This window comes from Nerophis lumbriciformis, linkage group LG10 (assembly GCF_033978685.3).
Source record: "Nerophis lumbriciformis linkage group LG10, RoL_Nlum_v2.1, whole genome shotgun sequence".
Classification (NCBI taxonomy): Eukaryota; Metazoa; Chordata; class Actinopteri; order Syngnathiformes; family Syngnathidae; genus Nerophis; species Nerophis lumbriciformis.
The window spans coordinates 29,426,743-29,450,691 of NC_084557.2; the positions used below are offsets into that span (position 1 = coordinate 29,426,743).

The following is a 23,949-nucleotide window of genomic DNA, read 5'->3' on the forward strand; positions in this document are numbered from 1 at the left end:
CAAGTGATTTCTTAGTTTTTAATTTTCAATTAATTCAAAGAATTCTGAAAAAAAAAGTTTGACATTGTCTTTATAGGGTATCGTGGGTAGAACAAAAACAAATTTATTCCATTTTGGAATAAACCTGTAACATAACATGTGGACAAAGTGAAGTGTTTTGAATATGCTTTGGATGCACTGTATTGTGCAGCTGACCTTTCAAGTGTTTCAACAAGCCCTTTTGCCCTCTGCTGGATTAGATGGGGTATGGCAGTGCTTCAGTGTACTATTTATTCACTGCTTATCATCTTAATGTCCATCCATCCATTTTCTACCGCTTATCCCTTTCGGGATCGCGGGGGGTGCTGGAGCCTATCTCAGCTACAATCGGGATGAAGGCGGTGTACACCTTGGACAAGTCGCTCCCTCATCGCAGGGCCAACACAGACAGATAAATGTAAATCATAAGGGAGTTTAAAATGTGTACAGGGGTTCACAGTATCGACAAGAATGGTAACAACTGCACTGATAGTGACACATCTGTCCAATATTGTACATGGCCCACACCCGGGAACTAAATTATGCTAAACTGCTGAACACTGCTGTTTCTGTTGCTCCCCTCCATGGAATTGAGGGGAATAGGGATAATCCTGTGAATAGCAAAATCTTTACCCTTTGGTTCATGCTATCAGGTAAATTAGTGTTGCACTTGCGCCATCTTTTTTTTCTTCTGTTTCTTGTTTTGCACACAGGTCTGACTACTTTTTCCTCTTGAAAGGTTAATGGCTCTTCGGGGGGCATCTGCTTAACTCTCTTTATGTCGCCGTTTCTTTTGAATGTTTGCATCCATTCTCCCCATCTGCCATTCTTGCAGAGTAGAATAATTCCCCAAGCAAAGCTAAGTCTCTTTACAGCTTGGCGTACAAGCCAGACACCTCTGGTTTGCAGCTGTGCTATGGCTCTATAGAGGATGAGGGTGTGGCTCATTCTGTAGCTTTATCGTCCTGAAGTGGAGAAGCTGCTCAGGTCATATAGTCTTCCCAACTCAGTAATCACTAAAAATCCCCTGACACATTTCCATAGTAGGGATACTTTACCTGATCCCGATGTCATTTCGAATGCATTTTGAAACTTCACAAGAATATTGTCCTTTTTGGTAAACTTCTATCCATCCATCCATTTTCTACCGCTTATTCCCTTTGGGGTCGCGGGGGGCGCTGGAGCCTATCTCAGCTACAATCGGGCGGAAGGCGGGGTACACCCTGGACAAGTCGCCACCTCATCGCAGGGCCAACACAGATAGACAGACAACATTCACATCTGCCTCACAATACGAAGGTCCTGAGTAGTCTTGGGTTCAATCCCGGGCTCGGGATCTTTCTGTGTGGAGTTTGCATGTTCTCCCCGTGACTGCGTGGGTTCCCTCCGGGTACTCCGGCTTCCTCCCACTTCCAAAGACATGCACCTGGGGATAAGTTGATTGGCAACACTAAATTGGCCCTAGTGTGTGGGTAAACTTCTAATCAGTGGTATTTTTAAAGTGTATTAAAAATAAAAAAATAATATAGTGTTTTGACACAAACTGCCATGTGCTGCCACCTGTGTAGCCCTGGCTGGATGCCATTTGGCATCAAAGGCTGTGGACATGCAGATGAATGGTCACTCAAAGTGATTAGACAGTAAAGCGGATGACCACTCGCACCAGCAGATGTGTGACTGTAACGATGAATTGCTAAGCGAAATGCAGGGTGACATGAGCAGACCAACTCCAACCCTTTATGAGTGGGGAGAAAAAACTCATGAATATGAGTGAGCAGGTAGCTAGAAAAACATTGAAAGCACTTGACATTGAAGCTCTATGAAATACAGAATCAAAACCGTTGGCGACAACCATCCATTTATCTATTTTCTACCGCTTGTCCCTTTCGGAATGACCTTTTATTACAGCTGATGTACTTAATTTATTCAGTCACTTGTTCTCATTTGCAGTTACCTAGAGGACGCGTTGATGAATCTGGACAAGGCTGACCCTCGGACAAGAGATCACGTGTCGTCCATGCTGACCCAGCTCAGACCGAAGCTCTTCGCTTTCCTGCAGCAGGACCCTCACAGCCCTCTCTTCAGGAGGGCGCGGCGCCTGATGATGATGCTGCAAGGACTCGTCAACAACTAGTCTGTTGCAAAGAAGACACAGAAGAAAGATTTTTCTAAGACAAACTGATGTTGACTCCCGTTTCTTGCGTTTCCACAAATGTGAGCGGAGGGAGAGCATGATTATTTGTAAAATTCCAGAACAACTTCTGTCCATTTTTTTGTATGATTTTTTTTTTTTTTGCTGACATGACCGTTGGTGTTACTGCTGCACCTGGGATCTGGAGCTGCAAGTAAGCATAAGAACTACAGGAGCTGAAGCACATGGAGGTACTTTAATCTGTGTGGGTGATTAGTATAGACTGTGTCCTCCTGGGGACCTCAGATGCCCGCCTTCATTTTCCTCCTATTTTATTTGGGACTATTCATTCTTTTTTCTATCTTGTGTATTTATAATGGGCTGAGTATCCACTAAGCAGATTTTTCAGTTTACAGTTTTCCCCAGATAACCTCCCAGGTTGCTAGTTTGGTCTATGCTAAGAGTGCTTTGAAGGCCTTTGTGCAGGTCTGCGTAAGACTTAAAGACATGTTCATCTCCGTGGTTGACATCAAACCATGTTGTTCTGTTTGTCCGGCACAAAAGTCGTGTTTGTTAATCTTGTCAAACAATTGTACGTTACATCAAAGCCCAGAGGAGCTTGCTTTACTTTATGGCGTTTCCCTGAAGAGGATCAGTTCAGTCAGTCGGCTTCCTATAAGGTTGTAGTTTGATCCTGTTTTGGTATTAAGAATAGTACTGAATGCATAATAGTATGTTTAAAAAAGATTTGAAAGCATATCACACTTTTTATTTTTGTCCTTTCTCAATTAAGGCTTCCAAATGTTGTAGAGCAGTCACAAAACAATTCTCACAGCTTGATTGCTGCTGCCGTCCATCGATACCAGCGATAAAAGACCTTCATTCAGTCCTGTTTTCTTATCTACGTTGTTCCATTTTTAATACATTTATTTTTTGTTAAAACATGTACACTTGCTTGAACAGTATGAAACCAGTGGTAAAGTAATAAAACTAATATTTTATCAGGAAATTTCAGTTTGCAAATTGGATGTGCAGTTACTTGCCATGAGCGATAGGAGGCAACACTTGACAGTGCAGCGCTTAAATCTGCTGTTCATGGAGTCTGCCTTCAGGCCCAACATGCACTCTTTGCTCATGTTTATGTGTAGCTCCTTAACAAACGACACGGTTTCTCTGCTGCATGCTCACGTCTGCTGACCATAAAATTGATTTGGACATTTATATTTGGAATGTGTTAAGTTAGAGTTGTCTAGCCAAGTGCCTTACTGCGTTTTAGCATTTTTTCCATGGACGTGTAATCCTGTTTAGGCCTTTAAGGACTAATCATGAGGCATTGCCACTTAAGTCTAGTTGACCTTTGCGAGCATTTATGTCATTAATAGGAAGTTTGTTGTGGGGTCTAAAGTGCGACTCGAGCAGCACAGCAGGGAAGAGCCCGTTTATTTAGCTTTGAAACATCTTAAAACCCATATGCCACTTATTTGGCCGTAAGTACTATTTGGACTATATCGACCTGTACGCTTCTAAAGATGATTGTTTGCTTCACCCGGGAATGGAGCACAAGTGAAGCTAAAGTGTACCCTTTCGACTGTTTAGTTTGCTGTTTGGAAGACTATCTTTTACAATTTATTTTACCCAATAAACATTTTGGAATAAAAAAAATCTTGCTGAATTGAAATGCTGTGACGTGTGTTAAGCTGCTGCAGCATATTTTTAATTGTTGGCAGCATCCTTCTTTGAAATCAACATTTTACATACAAGCATAGTTTGTCAAGCAATCCAAAAAGTGAATTAAGAAAAAAATTAACGTGTGGGGGAAAACAATCTTTGCTAATTTTAACCACACATTACTCCATTGAGGAAAAAGGAATCTTCAAAGTCATCATGGGTGTAAAAACAGTGTAATTGAATCATGGAAGATCATAGTGTTTTTTGTTTTATCATTATGCTCATGTCACCCTTGTATGTTAATAGTCACCAGTTCAATCAATCAATGTTTACTTATATAGCCCTAAAACACAAGTGTCTCAAAGGGCTGCACAAGCCACAATGACATCCTGGGTTCAGAGCCCACATTAGGGCAAGGAAATACTCACAACCCAGTGGGATGTCAATGTGAATGACTGAGAGAAACCTTGGAGAGGACCGCAGATGTTGGTGACCGCCCCCCCTCCACAAGGGAGAGGGGGGCAGAGGAGAAAAGAAACGGCAGTTCAACTGGTCTAAAAAGGGGGTCTATTTAAAGACTAGTGTATACAAATGAGTTTTAAGATGGGACTTAAATGCTTCTACAGTTGACTTACTTGCAAGGACTCTGCTGTACTGTGGGGTTATCCAGACTTGTTCTGTAGAATATGTCGCCAGCCAATTTAAAACACGATCTTTGGGCCTCAAATGAACCCCATGCCACACTTTGGACAACCCTGCTGTAATGTATTCCTGTTCTCTATGCCTGTGACTATCATGCAGGTGGTTGCATAGGCTATTAGACATTCCTCCTCTCATCCCCACAACCTTTGTCAGTTCATGCTGAAAGACTAGACAGTTCTAGTCTGAGGGGATAGTATGTCATCCAAAGTATTTAGGTAATGGTTTCACTTGTTTGTGGTGCAAACCGGTAAGATATAATGGCCTGAGGACTCTGCCAATCACGTTGTTTGTATTTTGCAATGGTCAAGGGCGCACCTGAAACCGTAGTTGGCTGTCATTTGTTATGTGGGTGATTCCACCCAAAAGACTCTCATTTTGACATTTTTCATTCTCAATGGGGCATGTGTCTAAATTGTAAAGATAAATACTTTATATGTCGCACCACCCTGTCAGACGAGAGCTGTCATACGTTAGTCTCTGAGCATATAGCGACGAGGCCTGCTCAGTTGGACGAGAGGCGAATTTCACTCACGTTTTCTTCATCCATCCATCCATCCATCCATCCATTTCCTACCGCTTATTCCCTTTGAGGTAGCGGGGGGCGCTGGAGTCTATCTCAGCTACAATCGGGCAGAAGGCGTGGTACACCCTGGACAAGTTGCCACCTCATCACAGGGCCAACACAGATAGACAACATTCACACTCACATTCACACACTAGGGCCAATTTAGTGTTGCCAATCAACCTATCCCCAGGTGCATGTCTTTGGAGGTGGGAGGAAGCCGGAGTACCCGGAGGGGAGAACATGCAAACTCCACACAGAAAGATCCCGAGGCCGGGATTGAACTCACTACTACTCAGGACCTTTGTATTGTGAGGCAGACGCACTAACCCTTATTCCACCGTGCTGCCCGTTTTCTTAATATGTATTGGAATTGAATCTTGCAGTAATTTTCCATAATATCAGTTATCATTAGATACCTCACTGTACTAGAAGTTCAAACTCTCCCTTTCCATTGCCAGACTTTGGTACGTGACAAAAAATTTAAAATGAAAAAATTATTTATTAAAAATGACACCATTGCAAAGACCGGGGTAAACACTTTCCAATGGTATTTGAACCATTGTGATAGGCCAAAAATGAAGACAGATATGCATTTTTTTAAGTAAAAAAATGTATTGCTTTTTTTATCCAGTATTTTAATACAATAGAGAAATATGTCACCTGCATTTTGGAAAGCGAACTTCAAAATAACATAGCTCCCGTATTATTTGTAATAAATGCATGAATAACAAAGTACATGTATTAGTTAAGTAACCTAAAGAAAACCACTGAATGGAAAACAATGTGGTTGTTTAGTTTCTATAATTATTTAATAAAGTTGTGGAGCCACGTTACAATTACCAGAAAAAAAGCTCTTAACGTCCATATTTCCTGTTTTTTTTTTTTTTTACAACAGAGGATTATACCTTTTTGAAAAACCAAATCTAAAAACAATCTTTTTACATTAAAAAATCATACAATGCCAATTAGAGCGAATAAGTGCGCATTATACTATCATACTGTAGTGTCCAGAAGAAGTGCAAACACAGTCTGACACTTTTTTTTTAACTTTTATTGAGCAACCTATACTAATACAGCTCAACTTATGTTGTTCCTCCCACGTGCACGTATATCCTCTTGCCTCATTTCCCATTTACCATGAATTGATTTACGTGGACCCCGACTTAAACAAGTTGAAAAACGTATTCGGATTTTACCATTTAGTGGTCAATTGTACGGAATATGTACTGTACTGTACAATCTACTAATACAAGTTTCAATCAATCAATCAATTCCGCAACAAAGAATGCTTCCTGGTACGAACTCTGAATATCACCCACTCAGGAATACTACATCAACCCCGACAGGTCGTCACAATACTATCTGACAATAGTGGAGTTTTTTTCTGGAAAAAAAAAAGTTACACAAATGATGAGGGCAGCGAGCATCATGGCAGCCGCCTCTAAAGGACATTCAAAAACTATGATAACATTTGTCTGACTTCCTATTTCAGGATTTTAAAGACAGCCGCTAGTATATATAAGTAAAGTGATATTAACTTATGTTCGTGTATATTTCTTTAGCATCTTGTGACGTAAAGTTTTGCGTGTTGATTTTTTCGCCATCTTCACACAGACCTAATGTTGTCCCGATACCAATATTTTGGTACCGGTACCAACATGTATTTTGATACTTTTCTAAATAAAGGAAACCACAAAAAATTGCATTATTGGCTTATTTTAACAAAAAATCTTAGGGTACATTAAACATATGTTTCTTATTGCAAGTTTGTCCTTAAACAAATAGTGAACATACAAGACAACTTGTCTTTTATTAGTAAGTAAACAAACAAAGGCTCCTAATTTAGCTGCTGACATATGCAGTAACATATTGTGTCATTTATCATTCTATTATTGTGTCAACATTATTAAGGACAAGTGTTAATATCTGCTTACTTTCTCTTTTAACATGTTCTATCTACACTTCTGTTGAAATGTAATAATTACTTATTCTTCTGTTGTTTGATACTTTACATTAGTTTTGGATGATACCACAGATTTAGGTATCGATCCGATACCAAGTAGTTACAGGATAATACATTGGTCATATTCAAAGTCCTCATGTGTCCAGGGACATATTTCCTGAGTCTATAAACATAACATAAATGTAAAAAAACCTAAAAAATATTTTGTGATGCTAAAAATATCGATTTAATCATAGTAGTATTGACTAGGTACACTCCTGTACTTGGTATCATTACGGTGGCTGTCAGGTGTAGATCCACCAATGGCGTTTGTTTACATTTTGACGCAGGTGAGCTACGGTGTGTAGTGAAGCATGTTTAGCTATTCCTCGTCCTGCAGGGATGATACTTGTAAGAAACGTACTTTATTTGTCACCATGGAGGCGAGGATTAGTGATTTAGAAGTAACTAAAATACTGCAGACTGCGGATGGACTTTAGCCGCTAGCTAGCTCGCCATGTCCGAAAGCACCTCTTCCTGAGGGTGTTTCAGTTTTAACGTCACCTTTATCGTTAGTTTTTAAGCCAAAATGCGTCCATTCTCCCTTTTCTGTCTACACACTGTGTCTGCTTGTAAGTACTCTGTGATTGTGCGCTGCCGAACATGCTCCTCTGCTCGTAAACCAGCAATGACAGGACCTGACGACGACGTGCCGCCATGCTCGTTAAGGGGGAGGTGGGAACTGGTACTTTTTAGAAGCGGTATAGTACCGAATATGATTCATTAGTATTGCGGTACTATACTAGTACCGATATACCGTACAATGGAGATGCGCGGTTTGCGGACACAACCGCGGATTATCCGCGGGTCGGGCGGGTAAAAATAGATTTTAAATAGATGCGGGCGGGTTGCGGTTGAACCAATTCGGAAATATATATACATAGTTAAATGTTGTTACCCACATACGAAAAACGAGCAGCACTCTTTGAAACAGTCAATTTTTCATCAGGCACCGCGTCCCAGCAACAAGTGGCGCAAGTGAGCGCTCCTTCAGCGCAGCAGGGCGCATTTTAGAGGCCAGGCGCTCTCGCATGAATCCTGGCACTGTAGATGCCATTTTATTCCTGCATAATGCTAACAAAAAAAAAAGTAAGTAGACATACGGTTGGATATGTTAAACGAATTAGTCTACGTTACCTATAGGCTATACCAAATAAGCCCATGTCTAACCTATATTGAGTTCGGTCAGCTGAATAATTTTGATGGTTACGTGTTGTTTGGGCGCACTACAATGCAAAGGAATTAAGGCAATTGCGTTGTTTATTGTGTTTTTTTTCTATTCGAGATATACTACTATGTGTGAATAATTATTTGGCCTCGCTTTCAAGTGAAGCGCATCTCCGATTGGCGACAATTTAAGGATATTTAGCCTGCTTTGTTTGTCGCGACCGTCTATTTTCATTATAATTCAAGTTTGATGATAAAGTGCAGTCTGATGGGTTTGATTTCCCCCCCCTTCAGCTATTTGCCTTGGCCAATAAGTTGCAGGTAATGTATTATTATTATTTATTTTATTTATTTTTGTTTAAATAGAGATGACATACATATGTTATTGTATAATTTAAGTTTGTGCGCGTGATTGACAGCCTAAGGCTTATGAGGCACATTTTTTATTTATTTTTTTATTTCAACTTAAAAACGTATGAGCCTATATGCCTATGCCTACAACATAGGCTATGTGTTTATCTTTATTTTCCTGCCTGTCGTTGACAATGGAGATTGTCTGATATTTTGTCATGGCTGCAGATCAATCAATAAAGGTTCATTTTTGTCGCAAAATTGTTCACTGTTTCAATGTGCACCCCGTCCCGTCCCTATTTGAGCATTATAACGTTAACAAGTTAATATTCATTGAAATAAATTCAGAAAATTTTTTTACCTAACGAAAATATAGGCCTAGTCTTTCTAAAACATTTTTTTAACTTCTTAAAAGCCTCGTTCGGCTTGCTGCAACTGCGCACACAAAGTGTGAGGAACGCACTCCTGATCTGAGGGCATTGGCAACAATAGTCAACACTTTCTTAATGGAAATGACAATAATATTATAATAATGATAAATAATATTATCACGCATTAATATCTCTTAGCCACGAATGCGTGGCCAAGAGATGCGTGGCACACATTGAATGTCTCTGCTGCATTGGATCAGTCTCCTTTCTTTAACAGGTAAAAGCTTTATAACCTCACTAATGCCTTGCATCGTCTATATTAGATATATAACAACGGGTGGGTGCGGGCGGGTGTGGTTTTGATAAAATGTTGGTTCGGGTGGATGGCGGATGGATGACGACTTTTGTGATGCGGTTGCGGATGAAATAATTGCCTATCCGCGCATCTCTATCGTACAACCCTATACAGACCCGAGTTTCGATGTCGATGCACTTTCGAAAAACGTCAACTACAGTACGTCATAGCAACCTATGTGCTCGGCAATTGGTACAAACAAACCCTACACGGAGAAAACGACGCACATCGCAAATCTCCTCAAACTGGGCGGTCACAAAGCCGCCGCAGAAATAGAGAAAAGTAGGTCAGCGGCCGATTGTCACGCACCTACCAGACTCGATATGCCGCCCCTCTTGGTGTGACATCATCTACAGAAGTGAAGCCCATTTCTCCGCTTAAACTGTAAATAAAGGCATGTAAAGCTAATATTTTGATCTCTTAATTGTTTTAATCGCCCTGGTCCATGACTACTTCAAAACTGATATGGTTAATGTTATAAGCAAAAATATATATATGAAATAATCTAGAAAGGTGGTATTGAATTTTTACACATTTTTAGACATACCTGTCTACTTTGCAAGATGGCTCTGATTCAAGTTCTGAGTCTAACATTTTGCATCCGGGTTCTCCCGGCAAAGAAGCTGAAGAAGGCCAATCGGCCCCCAAATGCGGACGGACTTATCTGTACAGTTTCGAGCTTGAAGCAGAGGAGGAGCAATCCTGACCAGACGCCGGCCGTAAAGCAGCTTAAGGAAAACATCAGGAGCAGAGGACGCAAAATGGAATACTATAAGTTTACACTCTTTTTCTGCTCTTTTTCTCTCCCTTTTTCTGCAGGTTCTGACTCAGTCTTCTCCCCCTCCAGGGTGATACTGATTTACAGGATTGCATTTTGCTTGAGTTTTTACCTTTTTTATTCTACACCCAAGTTTTGACCAAAGCCCTTTTTCTTTCAAGTCAGAATCCTTAAAATGATCGCTGCAAATTACACTTCTCTCGCTTGGTCCCATTTTGCGCGGGTCAATTTCACTAGAGAGGTCCACGCTTTCCTCATATTCTAATCATTTGGAAAAACATGCAGGCTGACCCCTTCTTTACACGTATTGCTACAACCTGCAACAATGCATCTGGCAGACATTTTGGCAGTGTTGGGCGCCAGCTCCCTACATGTAGCTTAACTGCTTAACTATTTTTACATCCATGTAACGACGAAGCTTACATCAAAGCTACAAGATACAAAGAAGGAAAATGGACAGCGTGCACAGAAAATGCCTCTGAAATTTACAAGTATGTTTCTTTTTTTGTTTGTTTTTGAGTGGTCAGCTTGAAGCATCCCTATGTCTCTGACTCCTTCGTTGTCATTTAGCATGTGCGTGTGTCTGTTATGGTTTTTCTTCCTGGTTTTTTATGACGCGCCCTATCTAGCCTCGGATTGATCAGTCCGTAATGTTGCGTCCTAACCTTAGCCAATCGTGACTCATCATTCGTAAAAAAATAATTAAAAAAATCATGCCTACTCAGTGGCCTAGTGGTTAGAGTGTCCGTCCTGAGATCGGTAGGTTGGGAGTTCAAACCCCGGCCGAGTCATACCAAAGACTATAAAAATGGGACCCATTACCTCCCTGCTTGGCACTCAGCATCAAGGGTTGGAATTGGGGGTTAAATCACCAAAATGATTCCCGGGCGCAGCCACCGCTGCTGCCCACTGCTCCCCTCACCTCCCAGGGGGTGATCAAGGGTGATGGGTCAAATGCAGAGAATAATTTCGCCACACCTAGTGTGTGTGTGACAATCATTGGTACTTTAACTTTAACTTTAACTTTAATCATCGTGGATTATCTCAGCTGAATGATAGTTAATAGTATCCATTTGGTTCTATTTGTACACTCAGTTACATTAACATTGATATTATAGATGTGGGCCAATAAATAGAAATGCCATTAAATGGGGGTCTGTAGATTAATGCATGTCAAACTAGGGGTCCTTGAAATTAACTTAAATTAACAACTTCCGGCGCCCCTTACAAAAAAGCTGAGATACAGGTAAACAATGGGAAGACGGGGGTGAGAAAGAAAAAAAAATCCTTCAAGTTCTGTGCAAAAAATAACAACATTCTTTTTATTTTTATTTTTTAAATAACGACATTCAGGATGAAGGTGGGACGCAAACACAAACTGTGCAACATGGAATTGCCTCCAGTCTTCTGCAGGTGCCATCAGCAGGCGGATGCAGGCCCGCCCACACTTTGGAGCTAAAAGTAGGCGTTTCAAATTATGCGTAAACTCGTTAGAAAACAAGCCTAAAATCACTACTTTGTCTATTTTGTGGGGAATTTTCCCTGTAGACGTCATTTTTAGGTGCATAACTATAAGACAGTGGTTCTTCACCTTGTTGGAGGTACCGAACCCCACCAGTTTCATATCCGCATTCACCGAACCCTTCTTTAGTGAAAAATAAAATGTTTTTTTTTTTTCAAATTCAAGACATAGTTATGTTTTTTTTACTGGTGCACAAAATGAACCGTGCATGAACATCACCTTGTTCAAAGAACAAAACCAACACCGTGCATGAACTCGCAACAAACTCACACGTTTACATCTCATTGTGCAACATGTGAATGTTTTAGTGGAAACTAAATGCGATATCTGAAAGGGGTACAAGTTATTTCCAAAGCAGGAACCCCACCCAGACATACAATACAAGTACACAGCTCATGAAAAACAAGATTTTTTGTTATTGTCATTGTAATTGGGCCAAAACACTTATATTAGAAAATAATCTCATAGAAATGACTGCTGTCATTTGATTATAATAATAAAACATTTTAACTTATTTAGTCAGATTTGGGACAGGTGTGCTGCTGGTGTGGCCACAGTGCATGTGCACGTCTGACGTCGCCAACATGTGCTCCACTGAATACTCAAGGAGTTTTTGCGTTTGCTCACGCATATGGAAAATTAGAGGGAACATTGTTTGGGGGTATCCATAATACGCCGATTGGGAGAAGTTTTTATTTACACGATGAGTCAGATGTGTTTTGACCTCCGCAGTGCAGGCTCCACCGAACCCCTAAGGCCGACTCACCGAACCCCTAGGATTCGATCGAACCCAGGTTAAGAACTGATTGATTGAGACTTTTATTAGTAGATTGCACAGTACAGTACATATTCCGTACATTTGACCACTAAATGGTAACACCCCAATACGTTTTTCAACTTGTTTAAGTCGGAGGTCCACGTTAATCAATTCATGGTAACCACTGCTATAAGATACCGTATTTTTCGGAGTATAAGTCGCTCCGGAGTATAAGTCACACCAGTCGAAAATGCATAATAAAGAAGGAAAAAAACATATATAAGTCTCACTGGAGTATAAGTCGCATTTTTTGAGGAAATCTATTTGATAAAACCCAACACCAAGAATAGACATTTGAAAGGCAATTTAAAATAAATAAAGAATAGTGAACAACAGGCTGAATAAGTGTATGTTATTTGAGGCATAAATAACCAACTGAGAACGTGCCTGGTATGTTAACGTAACATATTATGGTAAGAGTCATTCAAATAACTATAACATATAGAACATGCTATACGTTTACCAAACAATCTGTCACTCCTAATCGCTAAATCCCATGAAATCTTATACGTCTAGTCTCTTACGTGAATGAGCTAAATAATATTATTTGATATTTTACGGTAATGTGTTAATAATTTCACACACAAGTCGCTCCTGAGTATAAGTCGCACCCCTGGCCAAACTATGAAAAAAACTGCGACTTATAGTTCGAAAAATACGGTAAGTGCCAATGTTGTCAGCATTTTAAGGTGACATCAGCAATATGAAATCATGCATTTTCTACAATTTATGTCAGACCTGGGCAAATTAAGGCCTGCGGGGCTGCATGCGGCTCGTTAAGCTTCTCAATCTGGCCCACCGGACATTCCCGAATCATTTTTTGAGATCTTTAAATCAAAACTGTAGCCGCCATTATGCTGTGCAGTGATGTTTTCAAATTACCGTAAGTCTTGAACTGTACAAAGTATTTCAATTGGTTGGAATCTGCGCTTTTGCATGATATACAAGTTACTATGGTAATTTAATTAGTTACTATGGTAATCTAATTAGTTACTATGATGAGCTACGTCACAGCAGCTCAGACGAGGCACCAAGCAGTGTTGGTGGGGAGCGTTTCCACAGAGTGTCAGCCTGAAATGTGGCTGTCAGGGACCTACACGGAAGGAGATTTTTACAACAAAGGTCTAAAGCTTAGTGATTTATCAGATAGTAGATGTTTTTTGTTTTTTTACCCATGGCATTCATATTTCGCTGTGTTTGTTGCACTTTTGTTGCGTTTCGTTTGATTGTAAAATATGTCGAACGAGAAAGGGGGTGTGATTTTCATATGTTGTCAATATTCAGTGTTTTATCGTTCATATTGTAAATCCCACATTTGTCATGATCCGTTTCCCGGGTCATGGCGTGATTTATGTTTAGTACACTGCAAAAACTGAAATCTAAGTAAGATTAAATATTTCAAATAAGGGTGATATTTGCTTATTTTCTGTCTGATAAGATAATTCTTCTCACTAAGCAGAGTTTATGTTAAAGTGTTTTACTTGTTTTAAGGGTTTTGGTCCTAAATGATCTCAGTAAGATATTACAGCTTGTTGCTGAGATGTTATGACCTATATTGTGTAAAACATGCTTGAAACTAGAATATCAACTGTTGCAAAGCTGTGTCACCAACACTCACAAGTATAAAACTACTTTTTTTAAATAATAATTTCTTTCTTCAAGCATAGAAAAAAAAAAATCATGATGCCGAGCGCATATCATTATGTCAAGATAATGGCACTAGCATTTACTTAATTTAAGAATATTTTTCAACATATTGAGCAAAAAGGTTCTCTTTTTTTTCCCTACCAATAAAAGTGCACTTGTTATTAGTGAGAATATACTTATTTTAAGATATTTTTAGGTTCATTGATGTAACTGTTGCTACTAATAATTATTATAATTTGTTTTATTTCTCTAAAAACAGAATAATAAGTTAAGTTCATAAAAGGGAATTCAAATCAAAATGCATAACAGTTCGTAAGAAGGCTATATTTAAGTTACTATGGTTAAAAATGTAATTTCATGTCTTTTTGTTAAGTTTGTGGGCATACTTTTATTTTGAAGTGTATCGTTTGGTCTGTCGTCTGTAAGGAAGCTACTTCCGGGTGTGAGTAAACATTTTTGATGCAATGTGAAGGCAGAAAGAAAGAGATTGACTGTCACAAAGACTAAAAAGTGCCTGAAGATCACAATTTCCTCCTAAAAGAAGCATGCAGGCCAACGAGTTTTCAAGGTGAATTTGAAGGGAAAGGAAGCCTTCAAATAAATCAGTTCAAGAAAGCCATTGTGTCTGTGCTATTTGGAGGGAGTTACAATTGAGGTTAGCTAATTTGACATGTTTTGGAAAGTCTTGACAAGCCGAATTTTCTTGTTCTATTGGCAGATAATTTTGCTTAGTCCAAATAAAATACCCCTAATTTTTGTATTATTTTTTTTATTGTTTTTGAACACTGACTTTTTGCAGTGTAGCTTTTTTCCTATGTTAGTCTGTTTCCTTGGCTGCACCCTCTCTCCTTTTGTTTACTGTTTGTTTCCATGGGCACTAATTCCCCACACCTGCCCTTGTTTAGTAATCAATGTCCCCACCAGGTGTTTTGGTTAATCACTCCCCTTTTACAGTTTTCAGTCACCCAGCACTCGTCGCTGGGTCAATGTTCACCTTTCGCGACATTTACCTTACTTCTTGTTTTCCACCACGCTTACGTGTTTTTCCGTACTCTAGAACTCCTCGCTGTTCACCCTTGGTGACAATTAGATTTTTTTTGTATTTGTTGTCCTGCCTGAAGTAATTCCAACTCAAACCTACCTGCACGCTGCTCCTGCTTGCCTTTCTGCGTTGGAGGGAACACGACCATCGCAGCCATGCCATCCCAACGTAACAGCACTCTTTATTTTCATGTACATTCTGGGTGTCTCATTCAGTTAAACTTTAAAAAAAAAATTCCATTCTGTTTTTTAAGGCGGTCTGTCATCACGTTTTTAGCATTCAGGCATTGTGAGGTTTTAGTATTAGTGATCCTAAAAATTGATATACCGGCCTTTAGACACATTCTTTTCTCAAAATTTGGACCACCGAGGCCTGTTGTATGTTTATCAAATATAGTTTTTTTTAGCTTTTTCTAAGGTGCTGAAACATCTGTCTGCACTAATTAAGTTAAAGGCCTACTGAAATGCGATTTTCTTATTTAAACGGGAATAGCAGGTCCATTCTATGTGTCATACTTGATAATTTTGCGATATTGTCATATTTTTGCTGAAAGGATTTAGTAGAGAACATCGACGATAAAGTTCGCAACTTTTGGTCGCTGATAAAAAAGCCTTGCCTGTACCGGAAGTAGCAGACGAGTAGTGTGACGTCACAGGTTGTGGAGCTCCTCACATCTGCACATTGTTTACAATCATGGCCACCAGCAGCGAGAGCGATTCGGACCGAGAAAGCGACGATTTCCCCATTAATTTGAGCGAGGATGAAAGATTTGTGGATGAGGAAAGTGAGAGTGAAGGACTAGAGGGCAGTGGGAGCGATTCAGATAAGGAAGATGCTGTGAGAGGCGGGTGGGACCTGATATTCAGCTGGGAATGACTAAAACAGTAAATAAACACAAGACATATATATATTCTATTTGCCACAACACAACCAGGCTTATATTTAATATGCCACAAATGAATCCCGCATAACAAACACCTCCCCTCTCCCGTCCATATAACCCAACTCAAACACCTGCACAACACACTCAATCCCACAGCCCAAAGTACCGTTCACCTCCCCAAAGTTCATACAGCACATACAGGTAAAAGCCAGTAAATTAGAATATTTTGAAAAACTTGATTTATTTCAGTAATTGCATTCAAAAGGTGTAACTTGTACATTATATTTATTCATTGCACACAGACTGATGCATTCAAATGTTTATTTCATTTAATTTTGATGATTTGAAGTGGCAACAAATGAAAATCCAAAATTCCGTGTGTCACAAAATTAGAATATTACTTAAGGCTAATACAAAAAAGGGATTTTTAGAAATGTTGGCCAACTGAAAAGTATGAAAATGAAAAATATGAGCATGTACAATACTCAATACTTGGTTGGAGCTCCTTTTGCCTCAATTACTGCGTTATTGCGGCGTGGCACGGAGTCGATGAGTTTCTGGCACTGCTCAGGTGTTATGAGAGCCCAGGTTGCTCTGATAGTGGCCTTCAACTCTTCTGCGTTTTTGGGTCTGGCATTCTGCATCTTCCTTTTCACAATACCCCACAGATTTTCTATGGGGCTAAGGTCAGGGGAGTTGGCGGGCCAATTTAGAACAGAAATACCATGGTCCGTAAACCAGGCACGGGTAGATTTTGCGCTGTGTGCAGGCGCCAAGTCCTGTTGGAACTTGAAATCTCCATCTCCATAGAGCAGGTCAGCAGCAGGAAGCATGAAGTGCTCTAAAACTTGCTGGTAGACGGCTGCGTTGACCCTGGATCTCAGGAAACAGAGTGGACCGACACCAGCAGATGACATGGCACCCCAAACCATCACCCAACCATGCAAATTTTGCATTTCCTTTGGAAATCGAGGTCCCAGAGTCTGGAGGAAGACAGGAGAGGCACAGGATCCACGTTGCCTGAAGTCTAGTGTAAAGTTTCCACCATCAGTGATTGTTTGGGGTGCCATGTCATCTGCTGGTGTCGGTCCACTCTGTTTCCTGAGATCCAGGGTCAATCCGTAACGTCACGTGCCGGCGTCATCATACCGAGACGTTTTCAGCAGGATATTTTGCGCAAAATTTAAAATTGCACTTTAGTAAACTAACCTGGTCGTATTGGCATGTGTTGCAATGTTAAGATTTCATCATTGATATATAAACTATCAGACTGCGTGGTCGGTAGTAGTGGGTTTCAGTAGGCCTTTAATATCCAGATGATAAATATTTCTTACTTGAAGTTACAGAATCTTTCCCGCTGTCGGCTAACTTTGCCCAAATCTTCTCTCATGTTCCGTGCAGGCCAGATGTGGTACCGTGCTTCATCACTCCCCTCCCACTTCTTCTCTTCCACCGCACAGACCTCCCCTCCCCATCCTCGCTCTCTCGCTCTCTCTCTCTCTCACACACACACACACACATACTCTCTCCTCCGGACTACACGCTGCAGCAAGCCCAGGACAAAGACTTTGAAGAGAGATACGAGACAAGTGTCTCCCAGCTGACGCCGCAGTGGACATTTCCCGCCCGGTCGGAGGACGCGTCATCATGAACTCTGCCTGCTACTTCTTGCCTGTTGCTCTCATTCTGAGTAAGTACTCCAAATGACGCCTTGAAGTTGTTTGTGTGAGTCGTAAGTCACTCCCGGTGCAGTTTGTGGGGGACCCGTGCAGCCAAGCGTCACTACGAGCACAGTGACGATTGTGTTTTCAATGAGTGCACATGGCGCGTTTTGCTGCAAACAAAAGCTGACTCATAACTTGCCACTGTCACAATACGCCTGCCTAAGGTATAGTTGAACTTCAATTAAAGTTTGAATAATCCAGTGTGATCTGCTCAAACCCTTTTCTAAGTCGACTATCATCATCTCCTGCTGCAAACCAATACTAACCCTAACCCAGGACAGGGGTCGGTAACCCAAAACGTTGAAAGAGCCATTATGGACCAAAAAAAAATAAAAAAAATCTGTTAGAAGTGTTATAATGAAGGCAACACATGATGTAAGTGTCTATATCAGCCTGCTATCAAAGGCTGACGCAAATCTTCGTTGACAGAAATGTTGTATTTTAATTTTTATTCTACACATCTTTGCAACATTGGAAATCATTTGTAAAATGGAGGCTTCTCACAGGGTGAGATAACTCCTGGAAATGACTGGCTCAGAATGGCCAAAGGTATAGATGTGTGTGTCCAAGTTTAAGGAAACGGAAGGCTGTCTTCTTCTAATGGATTCATCACAATCTTTGCAAGCCGGCTAACGTTTGCTGTGGTCTGGAACAACATGGCACAGAAATGCAGCCAATATTACGTACAGATAATGTGTCATGAGTAGGGATGTCCGATAATGGCTTTTTGCCGATATCCGATATTCCGATATTGTCCAACTCTTTAATTACCGATACCGATATCAACCGATAACGATATCAACCGATATATACAGTCGTGGAATTAACACATTATGTCTAATTTGTACAACCAAGTATGGTGAAGATAAGGTACTTTTAATTTTTTTTAAATAAAATAAGATAAATAAATTAAACATTTTCTTGAATAAAAAAAAGTAAAACAATATAAAAACAGTTACATAGAAACTAGTAATTAATGAAAATTAGCAAAATTAACTGTTAAAGGTTTGTATTATTAGTGGACCAGCAGCACGCACAATCATGTGTGCTTACGGACTGTATCCCTTTCAGACTGTATTGATATATATTGATATATAATGTAGAAACCAGGATATTAATAACAGAAAGAAACAACCCTTTTGTGTGAATGAGTGTAAATGGGGAGGGAGGTTTTTTGGGTTGGTGCACTAATTGTAAGTGTATCTTGTGTTTTTTATGTTGATTTAATAAAAAAAACAAAAAACGATACCGATAATAAAAAAAACGATACCGATAATTTCCGATATTACATTTTAGCGCATTTATCGGCCGATATTATCGGACATCTCTAGTCATGAGACATGCAAACATAAATCAAACACACAGAGGACATATGTAAAGGAAATTAAATGAGCTCAAATATACCCACAAACAATGCATAACGATGCAATATGTATGTTAGCATGTTAGCATCGATTGGCTTGCTGTCATGCACTGAACTGACCAAATATGTCTGATTAACACTCCAACAAGTCAATAACATCAACAAAGCTCACCTTTGTGCATTCACGCACAGCATAAAACATTTGGTGGACAAAATGAGACAAAGGAGTGGCATAAAACACGTCTTTCTGTGGCAGCGTCGGAGAAAGTTGTACAAACTACGATGAGTTCAAGGATGGCTGCAATCAGTAGGACAAAACGGCGCTTGCCAAATACTCTCATCAGTGAAGCATGGAAAACATAAACAGTGGGATTTTTAACAATTAGGAAGGTTTGTTTGATCATGTTTGATCTCCTACAGAAAATATATTAAAACAGACTTTTTAAAATTTCACACATCTCTGAAAGAGGTCCAGGGAGCCCTTAGGGCGGGGCTAAAGGGCCGAATGCAGCTCTAGAGCCGCGGGTTGCTGACCCCGCCCTAGAATAATCTTAAACCCCACTGCATGATTTGGTGTGATTATTTTTGCAGATAAATTCAATGATATGCAGGAATATGAATTTAAATCAATAATAATAATAATATAACCTGTCATTATTCAAAGTGATCATACATCGTTTGGTTTGTCTTCACTTTACAGTAAGGTGGAGACCCTTTGATTACGTTTACACTGCAGGCCAAAGTGGCTCAAATCGGATTTTTTTTTTTTTCAGCTGACTTTTTACACTGCAAGTAAAATGGGATTTTTATCAGACTCCAGTGTAAAAGTGCATGTGGCCCCAATGTGGTCTCGCCGTCACTTGCATACACAGTGTGATGAAGTGAACAAAATAAGTTTGTCATGATTCCCTGCCCGGGTCATGGCTTGATTTATGTTTTGTGGACTTTCCTATGTTAGTCTGTTTCCATGCTCTAACCTTTTTCCTTTTGTTTACCTTTGGTTTCCATGGACACTAATTGTCCACACCTGCTCTTGTTTTAGTAATTAGTGTTCCCCGCCAGCTGTTTGGTTAATCTCTCCCCTTTGTATGTTCTAGTCACCCAGCACAAGTCACTGGGTCAATGCTAGCTCTACCTTTTTGTCTTGTTTTCACCTTGCTATAGACTTTCTCGCTGTTCACCCTTGGCGACTATTTTGGTTTTTGGCTCCACGCTTTATTAGCGTCTGACTTTTGGTATTTTGTCCTACCTCGAATAATGAAGGTGCACTCCTACCTGCACGCTGCTTGTCCTTCTGCATATGAGAGAACACAACTATCGCAGCCATGCGCCCAAAACGTATGGCTACAACAAAATAAAATAAAAGTCGGCCACCTTTTAAAAATGTGTGTCTTTTACGTGAAAATAAATGTGAAACTGAAATATATTTGGGAGGGTTGTAATCTTTTAATGACTGTTAAATAGAGGAGACACGGACATCAGCGTGGACCTACGTTAGCTTTATTTTTCAACTCACATGAAAGCAAATGCCACATTCCGGTCCTTCAAAAATCGCTATTTCTTCTGAATCGATATATATATATATATATATTTATATATTACATATATCCTATTAGTGTTGTCCCGATACCAATAGTTTGGTACGGGTAACAAAATGTATTTTGATACTTGGGGGTTGGGGGCGTGGTTAAGAGTGGAGGAGTATATTTACAGCTAGAATTCACCAAGTCAAGTAATTCATATATATATATATATATATATATATATATATATATATATATATATATAAATAAGAAATACTTGACTTTCAGTGAATTCTAGCTATATATATATATATATATATATATGTGTATAAAAAGACAAATACTTGAATTTCAGTGTTCATTTATTTACACATATACACACACATAACACTCATCTACTCATTGAGTTAAGGGTTGAATTGTCCATCCTTGTTCTATTCTCTGTCACTATTTTTCTAACCATGCTGAACACCCTCTCTGATGATGCGTTCTGCTTCGTCTCCTTGTTGTGTGCGCAGTTGTGCACTGCACTCTCTAAAAGCCCTAGATGTTATTGTCACATATGCATGCACAGTCGATGGCAGTATTGTCCTGTTTAAGAGTGTCACAACATTGTTGTTTACGGCAGACAAACTGCTTTTTACGGTAGACGAAAACGTGACTGCTGTTGTTGTGTGTTGTTGCCGCGCTGGGAGGACGTTAATGAAACTGCCTAACAATAAACCCACATAAGAAACCAAGAACTCGCCCTCGATCATTCTACAGTTATAACGTGATTGGACAGGCATGCTGTTTATATTGTGGGAAAGCGGACGTGAAAACAGGCTGTCGACACGTCACTCAGGTCCGCATGGAGCTGGAGGGGGCGTGGCCTCCAGCTGCGCCTGAATTTCGGGAGATTTTCGGGAGAAAATTTGTCCCGGGAGGTTTTCGGGAGAGGCCCTGCGATGAGGTGGCGACTTGTCCAGGGTGTACCCCGCCTTCCGCCCGATTGTAGCTGAGATAGGCTCCAGCGACCCCGCGACCCCAAATGGAATAAGCGGTAGAAAATGGATGGATGGGTTTTCGGGAGAGGCGATGAATTTCGGGAGTCTCCCGGAAAATCCGGGAGGGTTGGCAAGTATGAAAATAAACCACATGATGTTAGTAAATCAGTTGAGGAAAATGAGCAAACTACTTAAATAACATACTGTAATTTTGATTTTGATATAATTTTTTTATCTTGATAGATTGAAAATTAACACCAATGAGTTGACTGATGAACATTATCACATAATTTATTCAGAAAATATAAATAACGACAAAGTATATATACTATTAACCGCAACAGGTAATTATGATTTGTACATTTTCAGAATGTGCTTGTTCTATTTTCAAACAAAGAAAACAATCTAAATTTCTCTTTATTTTTAAGTTATCGTGCCGTGATTTTACCAGTCCGGCCCACTTGGGAGTAGATTTTTGTCCATGTGTTCTAAAATGAGTTTGACACCCCTGATCTAACCCGTTCCGCCAGTAACGCCCACATTTCTGAAAATCCAGTCCACGTTTTCACTATCACTTTTATTCCTATTCAAAAAGAAATCCTGAATGAAAGATTTTGTGCACAGACAACATATCTTTGGGTGGCTGTTTTTCAGGCAAGAACGTTTCTTTCCACCAGAACCTCCTCTGTTTTCAGGTCAACTCTGTGGTTTTGTTTACACCGCTATCATCTGTGCAACGTTTTCCTCTGTCTGCAAGTTGCCTGCTAGCTTTCCCATGCAACAACACTGTCCTTGTGTGTTTGGGCCATCTTACGCCTACCAAACATGACTCAAGCTTTCTTCCAGTTCCAGTTTTTCACCATCTGTATTTATTCCGCCTTTGTTGTGTAATTCTAATACACTGCCAAAAAGTTGTGAGCCAAACAATCTTTGGCCCCCCCGTTCTTCAAACCTAGTGACACCCCTGTTAAGTCGACTATGTCACCATCATTCTTTGATCATCATCTCATGCTGCAATCAGAGCAATGAAGACGATACACAATGTGGATTATTGTCCCAGTGGGGACAAAGCAACAAAGTCCCATGATCAAGGAACATTATGACTGTACTGCATATGTCGTCCTCTTCTTGCTCACAACTGAGTCTCATGGGTCTCTCCTCAGCACTTTCCAAGTCAAAAACACCCTTTTTAGTCCACTCTGTCACAATTTGAAACAATTACCAAAATATTCTTCTTTCCCTTTTCAAGTCATAGTTTTAGGTTGTTTCTAGAAGGAGGAAAGGAGGGCTCATCAGTCAAGGTATTCTATAATGTATTTCTTATGGCTGTCAAAATGAGTGCATTAAAAGCGGGTTAATCCATCATCATTATTGATCTGAATTAAATATTGAGCGCTGTTAATATTCCCTTCAGCGCAGAATGACTCAAAAAGCCCTGAAACGTCTCTGGCAATGCATTTCAGGCACTTTGGTCCAAGTGGTATAACAGTCTCACAAAATGTGTAGTTATCAGGCTGCAGAACCAGGGGCATATTTAGTCATGCGGGTAAACCCGAGTCATTGGGCGCTCTCCACATAAACATCTAGTTTTGTTTTTAGAAACTACAGTCCCATGCGAGCTGCACATTAAAGGGGTCCCATTTTGCAAATCCAATTTTTTTTAAACTGTCGGTACCGGTTTTGGGTTTCCTCCCCGTGGTTCCCGCAAATTTGAAATTAAACCATGGAGGAATGTTAGAGATATTTATAAAACAGTCTTGCCTTCTTCCAAACATCCTCCAAACGAGCCATTTGGAATTTGAGATGAATGCGACGTATTTTGCCTCAGTTACGTCAGCGGAAGATCATTGAATGATTCAATTATTTTATCTCAACTTTAATCTGACAAACACACAGGATGGCTGTGTAACACTATCAATTTTATTTATGTATTTATTTGACAGGGACAGTACAATTAAACATTGCTACCCATAGCCAACCGATGTCAAAGTACATCCATTTTCTACCGCTTAGGTAAATGGTAAATGGGTTGTACTTGTATAGCTCTTTTCTACCTTCAAGGTACTCAAAGCACTTTGACACTATTTCCACATTCACCCATTCACACACACATTCACACACTGATGGCGGGAGCTGCCATGCAAGGCTCTAACCACGACCCATCAGGAGCAAGGGTGAAGTGTCTTGCTCAAGGACACAACGGACGTGACTCGGTTGGTAGAGGCTGGGGATCGAACCAGGAATCCTCAGGTTGCTGGCACGGCCACTCTCCCAACCGCACCACTGGGATGGCGGGGACTTCTAGCCACAGGCTGATTTGCAACCCTTGTCCCT

The 23,949-nt window shown here is 40.2% G+C and overlaps 2 protein-coding genes across 5 annotated transcripts in view; both read left to right on the forward strand.

Annotated features, from left to right (window-relative positions):
- edc4 (enhancer of mRNA decapping 4) overlaps window positions 1–3,827 on the forward strand; it is a 42,912-nt gene extending 39,085 nt beyond the window's left edge. For all 3 annotated transcript variants that reach the window (XM_061969879.2, XM_061969881.2, XM_061969880.2), the window contains exon 30: window positions 1,969–3,827. In XM_061969879.2, coding sequence (XP_061825863.1) covers window positions 1,969–2,152 — 184 coding nt within the window. In that variant the 3' untranslated portion in view covers window positions 2,153–3,827. The remainder of the gene's footprint in view (window positions 1–1,968) is intronic.
- Window positions 3,828–15,188: 11,361 nt separating this feature from the next.
- Window positions 15,189–23,949, forward strand: part of nrn1la (neuritin 1-like a) — a 218,337-nt gene continuing 209,576 nt past the window's right edge. For both annotated transcript variants that reach the window (XM_061969875.2, XM_061969878.2), the window contains exons 1-2: window positions 15,189–15,304; window positions 17,421–17,709. In XM_061969875.2, the coding sequence (XP_061825859.1) occupies window positions 17,667–17,709 (43 nt within the window). In that variant the 5' untranslated portion in view covers window positions 15,189–15,304; window positions 17,421–17,666. The remainder of the gene's footprint in view (window positions 15,305–17,420; window positions 17,710–23,949) is intronic.